Raw genomic sequence first — 18,408 nt, 5'->3', positions numbered from 1 at the left:
TGATTGGGAAGATCAGAAGGGAGAAATACCTCTTTGGAGATTCCCCCTCTCCCTTGATGCTAACACCCAGATGATCAAAAGCAAACGCTGGCGCTAGAGGCTGTTAGCGCCATACTAGCGCCGGCGTTTGCTACCACCCCATGATCAGAGCCCTCAAGCGCGTGAAATAATGCGCTCGAGGGCTCTTTGCGCAAGTAGCATGCTAATGCATGCTAAACAGGGCTTAGCGCATTCATCGCCAATGATCAGCGGTCAGCGCACCAAAATTTGGGTCGCTGGCCACGGCAAGCACTGCGAGCTGGCGTTAGGGTTTGCAGATCATTGGGGAGGAATGGTGAGCCCTGTACAGCATGCAGTTGCATGCTGGCAGGCCCCTGTTCCCCCCCCCCCCCCCAAAGCAAACCTGCCAACAGGGGACTGGAGGTCCAGGGGACTGGAGGTCCAGCGGACCTCCGGTCGTTCCCCCCCCCCCCCCCCCACAGGTTCAGGGAGGGCTGGAGATCCGGTGGGTCTCCAGCCCCCCAAACCCCCAGAAAATGGTCCCTGGTGGTCCAGTGGCTGATGGCCAACCCCCCCCCCCCTCCCAGTGAGCGACAGGGGGAGGGAGCTAGAGGTCCGGTGGACCTCCAGCCCCCCCCCCCCCCCCCCCCCCATCAGCATTGTCTTTTGAATCCCTGGTCCATTGTGAAAAAGAATCCCCTCACGGCCCCCCTACCTTAGTTAGAGGAGGGAGGTAGCCTGCCTCCCTCCTCTTCCTTGAGTTGACGCCGCCGCAAAATGGCGGCACCCAGCCCCTCCCAGTGCATCCTGGGATGCGCTGGGCGGGGCTACAGACCTTATAAAGGAGCAAATCCCTTAAATGGTCTGTAGCCCCGCCCAGCGCATCCCAGGATGCACTGGGAGGGGCTGGGCGGCGTCAACCCAAGGAAGAGGAGGGAGGTAGGCTACCTCCCTCCTCCAACTAAGGTAGGGGGCCGTGAGGGGGTTCTTTTTCACGCTGGACCACCAGGGATTCGAAAGACAACGCTGGATGGGGAGTCGGGGTGGGCTGGAGGTCCACCAGACCTCCAGCCCACCCCCCCACCCCCCGGTCACTCGTTGGGAGGGGGTTTGGCCAGCGGCCCCTGGACCACCAGGGACCATTTTCCGGGGGTTTGGGGAGGCTGGAGACCCACCGGATCTCCAGCCCTCCCTGACCCTTTGGAGGGGGGAACCATACAGCGGGCGTGTGCCGAAGATTAAAAGAGAATAATCAATACATAGAGGGACAAAAGGTATGCAAAATATATGTATTTAATGCTGTTTAAAATAATGTACTTTGGAAAAATGTTTAATGTGATATAAAGTTGTATTTTCGGTTTGTTTGGGGATGTTTTGGTGCGGGTTTTTGGCTCGAGACCAGGAGAAACTTAAAAAGGTTCTAAACTGTTGATTTTAGTCATCGGTAGTCAGGGCCTGGTGGTCCCATGGACCTCCAGCCCTTGTGTTTGACAGGTTTAGGCTTTTAACAGCCCAGACCTGTCAAACAAGTGCGGGAGGATTGTGCTGAGCACATGCTCAGGCACAATTCACCCACACTTCTACCCCATGATCAGAGATAATTGCGCTGCTTAAATTTGCATGCATTATCTCTGATCATAGGTCTAATAGCGCCCCGTGCTGTTTGGAACAGCGCAGGGCTTTGATCATCTGCCTGTAAGTTTGGGGAATAAGTTATGGATAAATGGAAGGATTTTAGAATAAATAATCAATGCCACGAAGATGACCCGATCTTATACTGGGAAACAACCAAAGCTATTCTCTTTGGAGAGATAATTGCCTAATCTTGCCATGAAAAGAAAAGTAGGTTAGAAAGACAATTTTATGGGAACCACCTGACTGCCCAACATAAAATCCAGTTACTAGCTACACAAATTGCAAGCTGCTGCATCATCGCACCAAAAAATCGGCTCAGTATTTTCAGTATCATTTATACTGCTTTGGTAACAAGGCTAGGGGACTTTCCAGACTGGTTAAAGAGTGTATTTAAAGGATCATGCTGGAAAGTCGGTAAGATCAGAGACTGAAATAGGAGCTATTTTTAAACACTATTTTCATGTAACTTTATAGGGAAGACAATACTATTGACCTTGACATCAGTGCCTACCTATTCAGTCAGGCCCTACCAAGCTTGATTGACATGGACAGACTGATGTTAAATGCCCTTAGTGGAGATGCGGTATCATGGGTCATCCAGCAGAGCAAGTTAGGAAATGCCCAAGGACCTGATGGGTACCATGCTGAATTTTATAAGAGTCTGTGAGCGGAAGTGACTGGCCCTATAACTGTGCAGTTTAATGCCCTGATATACCAATAGTACCAGATATATTGAACCAGACCTTTCCTATTCAGAGTCTTATAGGACCATTTCATTTATTTGTTACAAGACCAAAATGCTGGCAAAATTATTAGCAAATTGGCAGAGTCCTGCCTAGGCTAATAGCAGACCTGCAGGTGGGGTTTGTGCACCAACCCATGCCATTCCATTAGGAATATTAGGGCCATCTTGGTTACTCTGGAGGAGGCACAGAGATGGTTGATGCCCTCTCTGTTGGTAAGCTTAGATGCAGAGAATACGTTTGCTCGGGTAGATAGAGGTTTATATCCATGTTGTTTGACAGTTATGGTATCGTCGGTGCCTTTACTGATGCTGTTAAAACACTACACAGATCCAACGGTTTTTATTGGAATCAGTGGTATGCATAGTGACCCCTTTTCCATCCAGTGAGAGACTAGGTAGAGCTGCCCATTATCACCTCTTTTGTTTGTTAGTTTTAGACCCCCTAATTTTTTTAGACTTTGCAGAACCTGGAGATAAAGGGAAATGGGACTTGATATACTGCCTTTCTGAGGTTTTTGCAACTACATTCAAAGCTTAGCCGAGATTGGGTGGCAGAGCCGGTGGTGGGAGGCGGGGCTGGTGGTTGGGAGGCGGGGATAGTGCTGAGCAGACTTACACAGTCTGTGCCAGAGCCGGTGGTTGGGAGGCGGGGATAGTGCTGGGCAGACTTTACACGGTCTGTGCCCTGAAGAGGACAGGTACAAATCAAAGTAGGGTATACACAAAAAGTAGCACATATGAGTTTATCTTGTTGGGCAGACTGGATGGACCGTGCAGGTCTTTTTCTGCCGTCATCTACTATGTTACTATGTTTACATATATTCAGGTACTTATTTTGTACCAGGGGCAATGGAGGGTTAAGTGTTGCCCAGAGTCACAAGGAGCTGCAGTAGGAGTCGAACTCAGTTCCCCAGGATCAAAGTCCACTGCACTAACCACTAGGTTACTCCTCCACTCATAAAAGGAATGTGGTTCCAGGAATTTAAAATTGCAGCTTTTACAGATGATCTGCTAGTGCATCTTGCTGACCCAGATGCTCACTCCTGGTCCTCCTGGAAAATTTTGTTTAGTTTGGCAACTTCTCAGGGTTTAAACTAAACATGCACAAGTCACTTTGAGAAAGGATAAACTTAGTTCGAATGACCCTTTTCCTGAAGTGGTTATATGTACTTCAGAATCTCCCTATACAAATGCAGTGCATGGACCTCTGCATTATAAACAGATTTACCAGATTTTATTGGGGAAACAAAAAACAGTATTAAGAACAGACAAATTAATGGGCACATGGAATTGAGGGGGATTGTTGGGTCTCCCTAATTTTTAACTGTACAATCTAGCATGTCTCCTGTGCTGCTTACTGCATTTTAAATACTGACACTTCTACTCTTGCTTTATGAGAGAGCATGGGGAGCCCCCCCTACATTTAAATTTTCTGATGCAAACACGCCCTCAGTCACTCACCTTATGTTTGAGAACTAGTCTGCTTGTGCATTCTTTGTGAGAAGCATGGAAATGGCACTGTGGATATGGATACAAAATCCTGCTAGTAGCAACCTCCTTCCACTGGTGGGTAATCCACATTTTTTTGCCAGAGATTAAAAATATGTAACTTTTCAGAGGTGGGCTAACCAGGGAATACAGTTCCTACAACACGTAATGCAGGGTGATGGGACCATCTGACCTATTGAGATAATTCAGGGACCAGATAGCGGTTAGATGGACCTTTTTGCATATAGCAGTTGGCCCGTTATATCTCAGTTTTACGAGGAGACAGTTTGTCCGTAGGAGCTGTTTCACATTTTTCAGAATTCTTTTCAAGCAGAAGTTCCTTGACCAGCTTCTATCTCGGGATTCCACAAGGCCTTATGCTCCATTCTTCCATTAAAATATTCTAGTACCATCATTCGGTCCTGGATTTATGGAGCTGGGCATACAATTGACAAATAGGGAATTTATTCAGTTGTTGGATCAGACACCTTCACAAGCATATAGCACTAATCTGTGAGAATGTCATTTTCTCATACTTACAAGAGCTTACTTCTCACAGAAATAAGCCTATAAGGCAGGAGTGGTATTAACCCCAAACTGTGATAAATGTGGGACAGGAGATGCAACATTCTTTCATTCTCTCTAGGGTTGTTCATGGATACAGGTGTTTTTTTGTTACAGATTGTTAGTTATCTGGAAATCTGAGGGGGAGGTGGATAGTACTGTCTCCCCCCCCCCCCCCCCCCCTCCAATCAGGCTCCTAATTTGGGAAAATATCAGTAATCGGCCCTCTGCATAAAGAGGAAAGATTGCTGTTAAATAATCCTGTATTATAGTGAAAAAAAATCTATTATGCAATGCTGGATAGGGGACAGTCCTCCTACACATTGGCAATGGAGAAATGCCCTCTACACCCTGATAACATTAGAGGCTATGGATGCCCGCCTCATATGTATTTATTTATTAAAACGTACTGTACCACCTTTAACTGCCACATTGCAGGTCAAAATGGTTCACAGTCTAAAATCCACATACAAGAAAGGAACTTCAATACCCATAATAGGAAATAAAAGGAAGAGATGTTTCTGGGCCACCTGGGAGTTAAATATTCAATCCCTGCCAACTAGAGTAAGGATTCTGATTTTGAATGTGTTGGAACTCTAGTTTGATAGGCTCTATGTTGTACTGGCCCTTTGTCAGCTCAACAAGTGAGGTCAGCTGTGTCTGGCAGACAGCTGCAAAGTGACTGGAAGAACCAGCAAAACAGAAGAAATGGACAATCAAAGAAAATCGTATAATTATAAAATGTTGCTTCGAATCAAACCCTATCAAAAATTAACATATGAATCTGGAAAAACAAATTTCTGAACTCAATGTACAACGCTTAATGGATCGATTTTTCAGGGGACACAAGAATTAGACAAAGAATTGGAAGAATTAACAATGTATTGAGACCTGATAATAGAAATAAGACAAGACTCTGGAACAAGCCATGTCAGGTTATCCCTATTGTTGTAGGAGGGTTAGACAGTGTTATGCCAAAGCTGACCAAATTTCTACAAAACTTTGACATTTCAGTGAACTTGCAGGGACAAGCTCTATTTTTATGATGATACTTTGATAATTCCTAAGCTGCTGGATGAAGCTGGAAATCTCCAGTGATACTGTTATTAGACAAAAGTTTTTTGTGTTATGATGATAGACACATTGGATAAAATAAAAAAGACACACATTGCATAAAATAACAAGTGGAACATTATATAATAGAAATGAAAAGGTAAATGAATCCAGTAGGTTACAGATCTATAAATTGAATGGCTTCCAAGGCAGACCAGTGTAAGGAATATAATAGATGAGGACAACAGCATGAAGTGGGTACAGTTTGTCATGGAAACAGGAAGAACAGCAGCAATAGGCAAAAGCTTTTTAAAAGAGGCAGATTTTAAAGATGAAGGGGGAATGAGCTTGGCAGAAAGGAAAGGTGAAGGTGGTAAAAGAGGGGATATGGAAGCATGCATGACTTCTAGGGAAGAGAAGTTTACTACTTTGTTTTAAATTACCCTTTGAGTTGGACCTTTAATAGGAGGAGTGGCCTAGTGGTTAGGGTGGTGGACTTTGGTCCTGGGGAACTGAGTTCAATTCCTGGCACAGGCAGCTCCTTGTGACTCTGGGCAAGTCACTTAACCCTCCATTGCCTGCCACATTGAGCCTGCCATGAGTGGGAAAGCGCGGGGTACGAATGTAATAAAAAATAAATGCGTAATATTTCTGAATTCTCTCTTAAATCACCATGTTCCATTTTAATATGAAGTTTGTCAACTATGGTGTACCAATTCTCTTTTTAAGTTCAGCATTTATTCTTTTCTCTTTAAACCTTCCATAGTAATAGATGTATCTTGACACTTCATTTCATTATTCTTTTCAAAGCAACAGAAAATTCTATTTTGACATTGTCTTCTAATGAGTCTTTATGTACGTATCTCTTCCAGAGATGTAAAACAAATGCTACTGAAATTAGTAGAACTTCGTTCAAGTAACTGGGGAAGAGTTCACTCAACCTCCACATATAGTGAAGCAACGCCTGAAAATGACCCCAACTATTTCATGGTATGATTATGCTTAAGAATGGTTTTTGTTCCAAATTTAATTTATTTGTTAAATCTCTCTCTGTTGTTAATTTACACAACAGTACAAAACTGCACACAATTTGCAGCCACCAATATACATAAACCAGGGTGTTGTACAATGCCACATCATCCAAGCATTTTTCAATGACTATTCTTTCACATTAAGGTAACGAATACCACTTCTATGTCCCCAATTACATAGTAACAGTAGATGACGGCAGAAAAAGACCTGCATGATCCATCCAGTCAATTATCAAACATACATATTTATGTCTATACTGCCAAGTAAAACCTCTACTTCTTTTGGCTTGCAAATTGCATTTTCCAGTACCACTACATCTCTGCAAATACACCATCACATGGTGGTAGTGTACTTCACTAGCATTTGTCAAATTTAATTGATTTTGACAGACGGCATGCCCACTTCCAGGTTTTCAGCCAGTCAGAAGTGAGGATACACCCAGGCCATGCCCACTGCATGCCCCTTTTGATGATTTCATTTCCTGGGCCAGTGATGGCGAACCTTTCAGAGACCGAGTGCCCAAACAGCAACCCAAAATCTAATTATTTATTGCAAAGTGCCAACAGGTGCCGGTACTCGTTATGGGCGGGGTCACCACATGTGACTCCACCCCTATGATAGCCACACCTCTTACACCAGCCATGGCGCATATAAACAGACATCATTGAAAATATTATACTAGTATAGGAGAAAAAAATAACATGATTTTTTTTTTTTTTTTTCATTTTAAATCATTTCTGTAAGCTGTTACAGCTCCAGTATACCCAGTGCAAAATAAGACAGCAGATGTAAATTCTCAAATTGGACATATTCCAAACACTAAAATGAAAATAAAATAATTTTTTTCTACCTTTGTTGTCTGATTCTGCTGCTCTCTATCTCTTCTCTTAAGTCCGTTTCCAGGGCTTCCTTTCCATTTATTTCTTTACTTTCCTCCTTTCTTCTTCATTTCTTGCCCTCCATCCATGTCCAGCCTCCCTCCTCTCCCTTCCAGCCACCCATGTCAGCCACCCTCCTCTCCCACCTGCCCTCCCAGCACCAGGCAGGCCTCCCTCGCACCCAGCATCAGGCCTCCCTCCCACCCAGCATCAAGCCTCCCACCCAGCATCAGGCCTCCCTCCCACCCTCCAAGCACCAGGGCCCCCCCTCCGAAATTTAAAAGGCATACCTGGTCGGGGTTAAGGTGGCGTCCGCAGCGGCAGCGAAAAGTGTGTTGTTTGCTCGGCGCACCTTCGGCCTTCCCTTCTGTCTCTCAAGCTCTGGTCCCACCCTTGCGGAAACAGGAAGTGAGGGCGGGACCAGAACTTGAGCGACAGAAGGGAAGGCCGAAGGCACGCTGAGCAAACAACACACTTTTCGCTGCCACTGCGGACGCCACCTTAACCCCGACCAGGTATGCCTTTTAAATTTCGGAGGAGGGCGGGCCCTGGTGCTTGGAGGGCGGGCGGGTGCTTGGTGGGAGGGAGGGAGGCCGGCCTGGTGCTCGGAGGGAGGGAGGGAGGGAGGACGAGCGGACCAGCGACGGCGCGCGGATGGGCGGGCGGACCAGGCACTCATGCCAACGGACTCTGCGTGCCCTCTCTGGCACGCGTGACATAGGTTCGCCATCACTGGTCTAGGCCATGCCCACTCCCCACCCCCTTTGGATGATGTCATTGGACATGATTCCCTACCCTTGCCCAAGCCCACCCCTTTTGCATAGCCTTTCCTGCACCAAACCCCGCACCTTTCTGCATAACCCCACCCCTTTTGGTGATGTCATGTGAAATGACATCATAGCCATTCCCCTTTTTCAAGATGGTGGCCACTACTATATGCGTCATGTCACTTCTTATTTTCACTGCTATCCACCACTTTGGATGGGGTCATGCGACAGGAAGTGATGTAACCCCCCCCCCCCCAACACTGCCCCCTACCACCTCAGCAGAATTTAGTTGCGCATGCGCACCTTAATCTTTTTTTCTCACAGAAAAGAAAATAGACATTTTTCTTTTTCTTGCATTTTTTTTCTTTCAAAATGATACCTTATGCTTACTTTTAAAGCTGTTTCTTCACTTCTTTTCTCACAGGAAAGAAAATAGGTGTTTGTTTTTCAAAAAAAAGGACACAGAAAAGGACACCCTTTTAAACTGGATTGTCTGCTTTTTAAGAACGGCAGAGCTGTTTGCTTTTTTCACAGCAAAGCAGACTATTCTCTGTGAGATCAGGGTCTGTAGCTTGCTGTTTGCTTTTTCACACTGTCTGTGTTACGGTTACCATATTTTGTTCTCTGAAAAAGAGGACATGTCACGCCCTCTGCCCCGCCCCCACCACGTCCCTGCCCTTCTCACACCCCGCCCCTTCTCACTCTCACCCCCCCCCCCCCCCGTCACCTCCCCTCCCCCGGGTCACATATTTCCCTCCCCTCCCCTTACTATCTACTGCCCTGGTGGTCTAGTGACCTCTTCGGGAGGCCACTTCAACTCTCAGCGGCCATTTTGAATCCCGAGACCGTCACACAGCAACAGGATACAGGACAAGGGCAGCGCTCCGGGCAGGAAAAAGGGGGCTCTTTCCTGCCCCGAAGAGGTCAGTAGACCACCAGGGCAGTAGATAGTAAGTAAGGGGAGGCTAGGATAGGTCAGCCGCCCGCCCACCCGTTTGTCCAGAAATCCGGACAAACGGGCGGACTGGCAAAACTCACCCCGACGCCCAGACATATCCTCAAAAAGAGGACATGTCCGGGTAAATCCGGACATATGGTAACCCTAGTCTGTGTGAGATCAGTAGGGTGTGTTGCCAACACCCACAACCCCCCTCCCCTTCCCCCTAGCTAGCAACAAAACTTACAGTGGAATCTCAGCTCTGTTTCAAAAAATGATGCCTTTATAAGCTTTCTTGTCTGCTTTTAAGAACGTTCTCCCTAGCCACCCACTCACACCCCTCCTCCTGTAGCCATCCCCCACATCCTGTCCTTCTCTAGCCAACTCCCACAGTCCCCCTGCTCTCTAGCCGTATCCTACAGTCCCTCCTCCTCTCTAGCCATCCACCACAGAAAGAAAGAAAATAGGCATTTGTTTTCTTTCAAAAGAATACAATCTGAATGTTTTATTTTGCTTTTGGCAGTGTTCACCTGAGAAACATTCAAGTTACAGATAAGCTGACAGACCAACTCGTGCTGGGAGCAGTGAGGCGTCGAGTGGGTCTCCACCTGCCTCGAGGCCTCCTGTTATGCAGGCCCCCCCCCCCCCCCCCCAGGACTGACCTTTGTCGGCCCCAGCCCCGAGGAGATGTAAGGATTCCACGACCTGGCGAAGAAGCACTTTCATCGTTCTCCACCAACTCACGGTGCCGGGAGCTCCGGGGCGTCGAGAGAGTCGGCACCCAAGAAGCGTCGGCACCGAGAGGATTGCTCCTCCTTTATACAGGAGGTGCCAATATGTCTGTCTTCTAGCAGCCCGGTACCTGCTCCCGAGCCTTGATGAATTCTGACACCGCCTGCTCCACCGACCCCCGCAGCCTTCTCCAATGGCGGCTCTCGACGAGCGCATCCGGGCCTTGTTTCCAGAACTTCTGGAAGGACTGCTACGTCAGTCAGCCTCGGTGTCGGGGGTGCTTGCGCCTTCCACACCGTCTGCTGCTACGGTGTCTGGCCCTTCTCCTGCGGTGAGGTCTCTGGCCACGGTGCTGCCTACGGCATCGACATCTGCTGCCACCCAGGTCGACTTTTCGACGTCGGTGGAGGAAGCTTCGCTGCAGTCTGAGCAGACGTCGGCCTTGTGACATCGCCATCGAGGACGTCGTTCCTCGGCGTCAAGGCAAGCTCAGTCTCGGAGTACCTTAAGAGAGGTCTTATCCGATACTGAACAGGAGTGTTCATGGGAGTCAGAGGAAGATCCCAGGTACTTTTCTTCTGACGAGTCCTATGGGATTCCCTCTGATCCTTCCCCTCCACCAGAGAGTCTATCCTTTTCCTCTTTTGTCCGGGAGATGGCTACGGCTATTCCCTTCCCTGTGGAGGTTGAGGATGAGCCCAGGGCTGAGATGCTTAAAGTCCTGGACTATTCTTCTCCGCTTAAAGAGGCTGTAACAGTTCCTCTGCATAAGGTACTGAAGGAAGTCCTTATGCGGAACTGGTTATTCCCTCTGTCTGGCCCTGTGATCCTGAAGAAGGCTGAATCCCAGTATCGGATCCACGGTGAACCTGGATTGATGAGGTCTCAGTTGCCCCACAATTCTATGGTGGTGGACTCCACCCTCAAGAGAGCCAGGAGTACTAGAGACTATGCTTTGGCACCCCCAGGCAAAGAAGCTAGGACTCTTGATTCTTTTGGGAGCAAGACATATCAGGCCGCAGTGCTCGCCGCCAAAATTCAATCATACCAGCTCTTCACGAGCGTACACTTGCGGAACTCGGTCAGGCAACTGTCTAGCTTGGTTGTTGCACTCCCTCCGGAGCAAGCCGAGCCTTTTCGCCAGGTGGTCAGGCAGCAGAAGGTGTGTCGAAAATTCCTGGCCAAGGCTACATTCGACACTTTTGATGTAGCATCCAGGATTGCTGCTCAAGGAATAGTGATGCGCAGACTCTCATGGCTGTGTGTCTCTGACCTGGATCGTTTGGCCCAGCAGCGAATGGCGGATGTTCCTTGCCGGGGGGACAACCTTTTTGGTGAGAAAGTGGAGGATCTTGTTGATCTGATGAAGAAGCATAATGATGCTATGGATTCTCTCTCCCGCTGGGCATCTTCTGCTACTTACCTCCTCATCTAGGAGGTTTTTTTGGGGGAGAAGAGGAGTGCTCCCTATTCTTATCCTAGGCATAGGTACACTCCTGCTTCTCGGCAGCCTACCCTTGTTCGTGTCAACAGCGTGCGTCTAAGGCCCATGCTGCTCCCCAGCAAAAGCAGGGTATGGGCATTTGACTGGCTCCAGTTGAGCATAGCCTCAGTAAAAGTGTCCGTACCGGACGACTTGCTGGTTGGGGGGAGGTTGATATTTTTTTTACCAAAGGTGGCCTCTCATAACCTCCGACCGATGTGTCCTTCAAATAATCTGGTTAGGATACACCCTCAATCTGGAATCCAAACCTCCGAATTGCCCACCTGGACCTCATTCTTACAGCTCCCAGCCCAAACAGGTACTTGCAGAGGAACTCTCCACCCTTCTAAAGGCCCAATCGGTCGAACCCGTTCCACCAGGGGAAGAAGGGCTGGGATTCTATTCCAGGTACTTCCTTGTGCAAAAAGAAACGGGGGGGGGGGGTGCGTCCCATCCTAGACCTAAGGGCCCTGAACAAATTCCTAGTCCGAGAAAAGTTCAGGATGGTTTCCCTGGGCACCCTTCTTCCCATGATACAAGAGAACAATTGGCTATGCTCTCTGGACTTAAAGGAAAAGATGCTTACACACACAACTTGATACTTCCAGCTCACAGGAGGTATCTTCGATTTCAGCTGGGAACACAGCACTTTCAATACCGTGTTCTGCCCTTTGGTCTGGCATCTGCACCCAGAGTGTTTACAAAGTGCCTAGCGGTAGTCGCAGTGTCACTACGCAGACTGGGAGTACATGTGTTTCCTTCTCTCGACGATTGGCTGGTAAAGAGCACCTTGGAGGCAGGCGCTCTACAGTCCATGTGAATGACTATTCAGGTGCTAGAGCTACTGGGGTTCGTGGTCAATTACTCCAAGTCCCATCTCACCCCAGTTCAAAAGTTGGTATTCATCAAGTTTATAATATCGCATTCATTGTTGATTTAATTATGAATTGATAATGAGTGTAACTATTGGGCAGACTGGACCATTCAGGTTTTTATCTGCTGTCACTTACTATGTTACTATTAATCCTCTCTGCTCCCAGGCTGATGTGCAGACCTCAGCTCTGACATAGGCACGAGCATCAGATGTCACCTGACCTACTGGCGCATGCATGTGGCAACCTCTCAGCACACAGTGCCAGTGAATCAGAGACAAGTCTTACATGTGCGCACTAGAGTGTTCCAAGTTCCAATTTCTGTTTCTTCCTTGCCTGCAGTGCTGCAGCTCGAACCCAGAGAGAGACTAAGAGAGCCGACCAAATTTTTTTTTTAACGTACCATTAAATTCTTGTGGGGACGGCTGGGACAGGTTAAATTCTTGTGGGGACGGGTAAAGACGGGTAAGATTTCTGTCCCCATGCAACTCTCTACTACTTACAATGTCAACACAATATGTAATAGAACATTTTAATTGACAGTGTAGGGTATAAGCAAAGATGGAACATATAGGTAAATGAGAGAGTAAGAGGAATTAGAATTGCACATGAGGTCAGAGAGATGGTTAACATATAGATAGGTAAGAGGAGTTAGAAATTAAGGTGACTAATTTAAAGAAAGGTGCACATTAGGTCAGAGAGATGGTTAAATATTATCTAAGTTAGGGTAGAAGTGGATAAACATGTCCGGCTGCAGTATGTGCAGCCCGTATCACTCCTTGTGTGTGTGAGTGAGACTAACAAGTTAGTTACTTCTTCCATTAAAGGCCCGGTTGAAGTATCCTCAGCCATCTCTTCTCGACACTGAAGAGCCCTATCTTTGATACCTTTTGGATGGGATTTAGGTTGTATACATAAAGGGTAAGAGAACTGTGGTCTACAGCCCCATACTAAGCATGTTTGATGTTGTGGCTGGGGTTTAAAAAGGAAAGGGACTAGGGAGTAAAAATGGATAAAAAGCTGGACAGCTGCAAATGAAAGCCTATGGTGTTCTAGTCCCATTAAATGTATGTTGAATAATTTGACCTCTCAGTAGAGTAAAACCAAAGCCATTGCAAGAGATTTTGACCTCTAAACCGCACAAGGTCTGCTGGCATCTTGCACTTTGTACAGCCTCAGCACAGCCAAGAGGTAATGGGAAGACTACATGTGTAAGCAACATCTACTGTCTAATCTGCATGGAAAAGGATGAGCATGAGGTGCCATAGGTGACCATATTTTCTTTGTAATATGGATATGGGATTAAACCATCCTGTGCTTTTGAGGCTTTGTTTAGTGACTCCCTAATTTAGTGTTGAAAGGAGCAAAAGCTTCCTAAGTTTATAAAACAGAAATGTATGTATTTGAAATCCAAATCCACTGTTCTGTGGTAGCAAGACGGTGACTGAGGTCTTGATCTGCATTGGTAATTTTGTACCATATGTTATTGGAGTGTAATGTGTAGTAATCATTTTTAATTTCAGAATGAGCCAACTTTCTATACATCTGAAGGAGTGCCTTTTACTGCAGCAGATCCAGGTAGGTCCTGATTCTCAAATCCCAGGCATAGTGTGCAAAGTAATCACATTTCTTCTCAGCATTTAATAATTGGCCACCAGAAATATATCCTTGGCTTTTCTATATACCTTATTGTGTGGAGTATTTAATTGATTTCAGTGTCCAATTTTATCTAAAAATTTATTTAAAATTTTTCTTTCACTTCTCCCTCATAGATTATCCCCTCCAGCCCCTAAATCCCAACTCACTACTCCCATATACCCCTTCTGCCTATAGGCAGCAATCCCAGATAGTACAGGAGACTCATATTCCATAGGATTGGAGGGATGCCTTCTATCAGAATATTCCTCTGTAACTCTCTATGGCTGGCAGGTCCTGCCACAATAACAGCAAAGGTCTTCCCTCTTTAGGATGCTGCTGCTATTTGGGTTTCTGCCAGCTACTTGTGACCTGGTTTAACCACTGCTGGAAGCAAGATAATGGGCTAGGTGTACCATTGATCTGACCCAGTATGACTATTCTTATGTTCATGCTAATTCCAACTGGCTCTACTGGAAAAAAAGACTGGATCTTGCACTGCAGCTTATTCGTTTGAGCCTGTCCTGTATCAGTGAATTAATTCACAATAACAAATGAGCAATGAGGGACAAAAACATTCAAATAACCATAAACAACCCCATCAAAGTATTAGCATTAAAATGCTGAACACATTGAATGCAATATTGACCCAATAATGAAGGAAAAAGCCTCAGAGTTTCTATTTGAGTACACTCTTGTATTTCATACATTCCATCATTGGCATAAAAACCCTCCAGCTACAGTTAATACTTTTCTATAATATAGTTCCATAATTTAATACTTCAGATATCTGGAAAAATTCAGAACTTATCTGTTCAACCACAGTTCATAGCACCAGGAACTCCATAAGCTTGAGCATTCAATTGTGCAGGAACTTCAAGTATATAGGATATTCATCCCAAAAGAAATCTATGTCCAATCCACCACCAAGGTCCTTGCTTTGTGGACTCTTCCCGCTTCTTCAGGGCCAAAACAGACCATCCCTCCAGCCCCCTTTTCCTCCTCCCATGGGTCCAGCATCAGCACCTCTTTCCCTTCCCTCCAGCCCACCTTCATTCTCCTCCAGTGGGTCTAGCACCTCTGTCCCTTCCTCCTCCTTTCATGGGTCCAGCACCTTTTATGCAGTCCTATTTGGTCGCTTAGCTACTTGATCACTGGCACTGAATATTGACAGCACCCACATAGCTCCTGGCTTCTCCCTAACTCCATCTGTGGAAAACTTCATGGCATGTTTCCTCGCTCTTAGAAATCCTATATACTTGTTTCAAGCTTTCTTGAATTCTTCGTCTCCACCACCTTCACTAAGAGATCGTTCCACAAATTCACCATTCTTTCCATGAAGAAGTAATTTCTTAGGTCAGGGGTAGGCAACTCCGGTCCTCGAGAGCCGCAGGCAGGTCAGGTTTTCAGGATATTCACAATGAATATGCATGCACTTGATTTGCATACACTGCCTCCATGGTATGCAAATCTATCTCCTGCATATTAATTATCCTGAAAACCTGACCTGCCTGTGGCTCTCGAGGACCGGAGTTGCCTACCCCTGTCTTAGGTTACTCTTGAATCTGTCTCCTTTCACCTTCATCTTACGCTCTCTCATTCCAGAGCATCCTTTCAACTGAAACATGCCATGAAGCTATTAAAATGTCATATAGTAACATAGTAGATGATGGCAGAAAAAGACCTGCACGTTCCATCCAGTCTGCCCAACAAGATAAATTCATATGTGCTACTTTTTATTTGTACCTGTCCTCTTCAGGGCACAGACCGTATAAGTCTGGTCAGCACTATCCCCGCCTCCCAACCACCAGTCCCACCTCCCACCACCAGCTCTGGCACAGACCGTATAAGTCTGCCCAGCACTATCCCCGCCTCCCAACTACCAGTCCCACCTCCCACCACCAGCTCTGGCACAGACCGTATAAGTCTGCCCAGCACTATCACCGCCTCCCAACCACCAGCCCCGCCTTCCACCACTGGCTCTGGCACAGACCGTATAAGTCTGCCCAGCACTATCCCCACCTCCCACCACCAGCTCTGGCACAGACCGTATAAGTATGCCCAGCACTATCCCCGCCTCCCAACCAGCCCCACCACCGGCTCTGTAACAGACCGTATAAGTCTGCCCAGCACTATCCCCGCCTCCCAACCACTAGCCCCACCTCCCACCACCGGCTCTGCCACCTAAACTTGGCTAAGCTCCCAAGGATACATTCCTTCTGAACAGGATTCCTTTATGTTTATCCCACGCATGTTTGAATTCTGTTACTGTTTTCATCTCCACCACCTCCCGTGGGAGGGCATTCCAAGCATCCACCACTCTCTCCGTGAAAAAGTACTTCCTGACATTTTTCATGAGCCTGCCCCCCTTCATGTCCTCTCGTTCTACTGCCTTCGCATCTCCGGAAAAGATTCGTTTGCGGATTAATACCTTTCAAATATTTGAACGTCTGTATCATATCACCCGTTTCTCCTTTCCTTCAGAGTATACATGTTCAGGTCTGCAAGTCTCCCCTCATACGTCTTGTAACGCAAATCTCATACCATTCGCGTAGCTTTCCTTTGCACCGCTTCAATTCTTTTTACATCCTTCGCAAGATACGGCTTCCAAAACTGAACACAATACTCCAGGTGGGGCCTCACCAATGACTTGTACAGGGGCATCAACACCTCCTTTCTTCTGCTGGTCACACCTCTCTCTATACAGCCTAGCAACCTTCTCACTACGGCCACCGCCTTGTCACACTGTTTCGTCGCCTTCAGATCCTCAGATACTATCACCCCAAGATCCCTCTCCCCTTCTGTACCTATCAGACTCTCATCGCATAACACATACATCTCCCGTGGATTTCTCTTCCCTAAGTGCATCACTTTGCATTTCTTCGCATTGAATTTTAATTGCCAAACCTTAGACCATTCTTCAAGCTTCCGCAGATCCTTTTTCATGTTTTCCACTCCCTCCCGGGTGTCCACTCTGTTACAAATCTTAGTATCGTCCGCAAATAGGCAAACTTTACCTTCTAACCCTTCGGCAATGTCACTCACAAATATATTGAACAGAATCAGCCCCAGCACCGATCCTTGAGGCACTCCACTACTCACCTTTCCCTCCTCCGAGCGAATTCCATTCACCACCACCTTCTGGCGTCTGTCCGTCAACCAGTTCCTAATCCAGTTCACCACTTTGGGTCCTATCTTCAGCCCATCCAGTTTATTTAAGAGCCTCCTGTGGGGAACCGTGTCAAAAGCTTTGCTGAAATCTAAGTAGATTACGTCTATAGCCCGTCCCTGATTTAATTCTCCTGTCATCCAATCAAAAAATTCAATGAGATTCATTTGGAACCATTTCCCTTTGGTAAAACCATGTTGTCTCGGATCTTGCAACTTATTGGCTTCCAGGAAATTCACTATCCTTTCCTTCAGCATCGCTTCCATTACCTTTCCAATAACTGAAGTGAGGCTTACCGGCCTGTAGTTTCCAGCTACTTCCCTATCACCACTTTTGTGAATAGGGACCACATCCGCCGTTCTCCAGTCCCTTGGAACCTCTCTTGTCTGCAAGGATTTATTAAACATATCTTTAAGAGGACCCGCCAGAACCTCCCTGAGCTCCCTCAATATCCTGGGGTGGATCCCGTCCGGTCCCATGGCTTTGTCCACCTTTAGCTTTTCAAGTTGTTCATACACACTCTCTTCCGTGAATGGTGCTCTATCCACTTCATTGTGAATATCCTGAAAACCTGACCTGCCTGCGGCTCTCGAGGACCGGAGTTGCCTACCCCTGACCTAAGAAATTACTTCTTCATGGAAAGAATGGTGAATTTGTGGAACGATCTGTTAGTGAAGGTGGTGGAGACGAAGAATTCAAGAAAGCTTGAAACAAGTATATAGGATTTCTAAGAGCGAGGAAAGGATAATGAATGGTATGGATGAGCAGACTGGATAGGCCATGTGATCTTTATCTGCTTTTGTTTCTATGAAATTATCAAGTAACAGTATATTTCACCTTTTTAAATGCAAGGGAAAAAACTGAACTTTGGCAAAAAAAAAGTTAATGCATAAAAAATTATATATATATATATATATATATATATAATTTTTTGCATGTCTTCATGGGGGATGGGGAATATACAAGCATACTTAAGACACTATGCACACACTGAGCATTGAGAAAAGGAAGATAATTGTGACTGCTGCCTAGAATATTTAAACAGAATACTAACATTTAGGACTTGATTTCATAACAGGGCACCTATGTTGAATGTCCAAAAAGGCACCTATTTTACAAAGATAACATAGGCACCCAAAGTCAGCCCTATTAGTGCACAGATTCATACCTGTTTGGAAGAAGGGGTAAATGTTTTTGTGTAATCTCTGCTTGTATTCATTTGTTTTATAAAATACACTTGCATATCTCAACTCAACCCGAGTTCCACTCATAGCTTGCCTGTACTTGGTCTACATAAAAGTAGACACACTTTTTCTATGTACCTATTTTTTACACATTTATAGCTATGCACAGTTTGAGCCCTTTTCCACATGTAAAACATACTTTACACACCAATAGCTTTGTAAAATTACTCCTTA

General features: G+C 46.3%; 1 protein-coding gene across 2 annotated transcripts in view; it reads left to right on the top strand.

Moving 5' to 3' along the window:
- Positions 1-18,408, top strand: part of PAIP1 (poly(A) binding protein interacting protein 1) — a 185,932-nt gene that overhangs the window by 149,066 nt on the left and 18,458 nt on the right. For both annotated transcript variants that reach the window (XM_030193105.1, XM_030193104.1), the window contains 2 exons: positions 6,358-6,475; positions 13,710-13,764. In XM_030193105.1, coding sequence (XP_030048965.1) covers positions 6,358-6,475; positions 13,710-13,764 — 173 coding nt within the window. The remainder of the gene's footprint in view (positions 1-6,357; positions 6,476-13,709; positions 13,765-18,408) is intronic.

Source organism: Microcaecilia unicolor, chromosome 2 (assembly GCF_901765095.1).
Source record: "Microcaecilia unicolor chromosome 2, aMicUni1.1, whole genome shotgun sequence".
NCBI lineage: Eukaryota > Metazoa > Chordata > Amphibia > Gymnophiona > Siphonopidae > Microcaecilia > Microcaecilia unicolor.
This window is presented reverse-complemented; position numbering and strand designations above follow the sequence as displayed.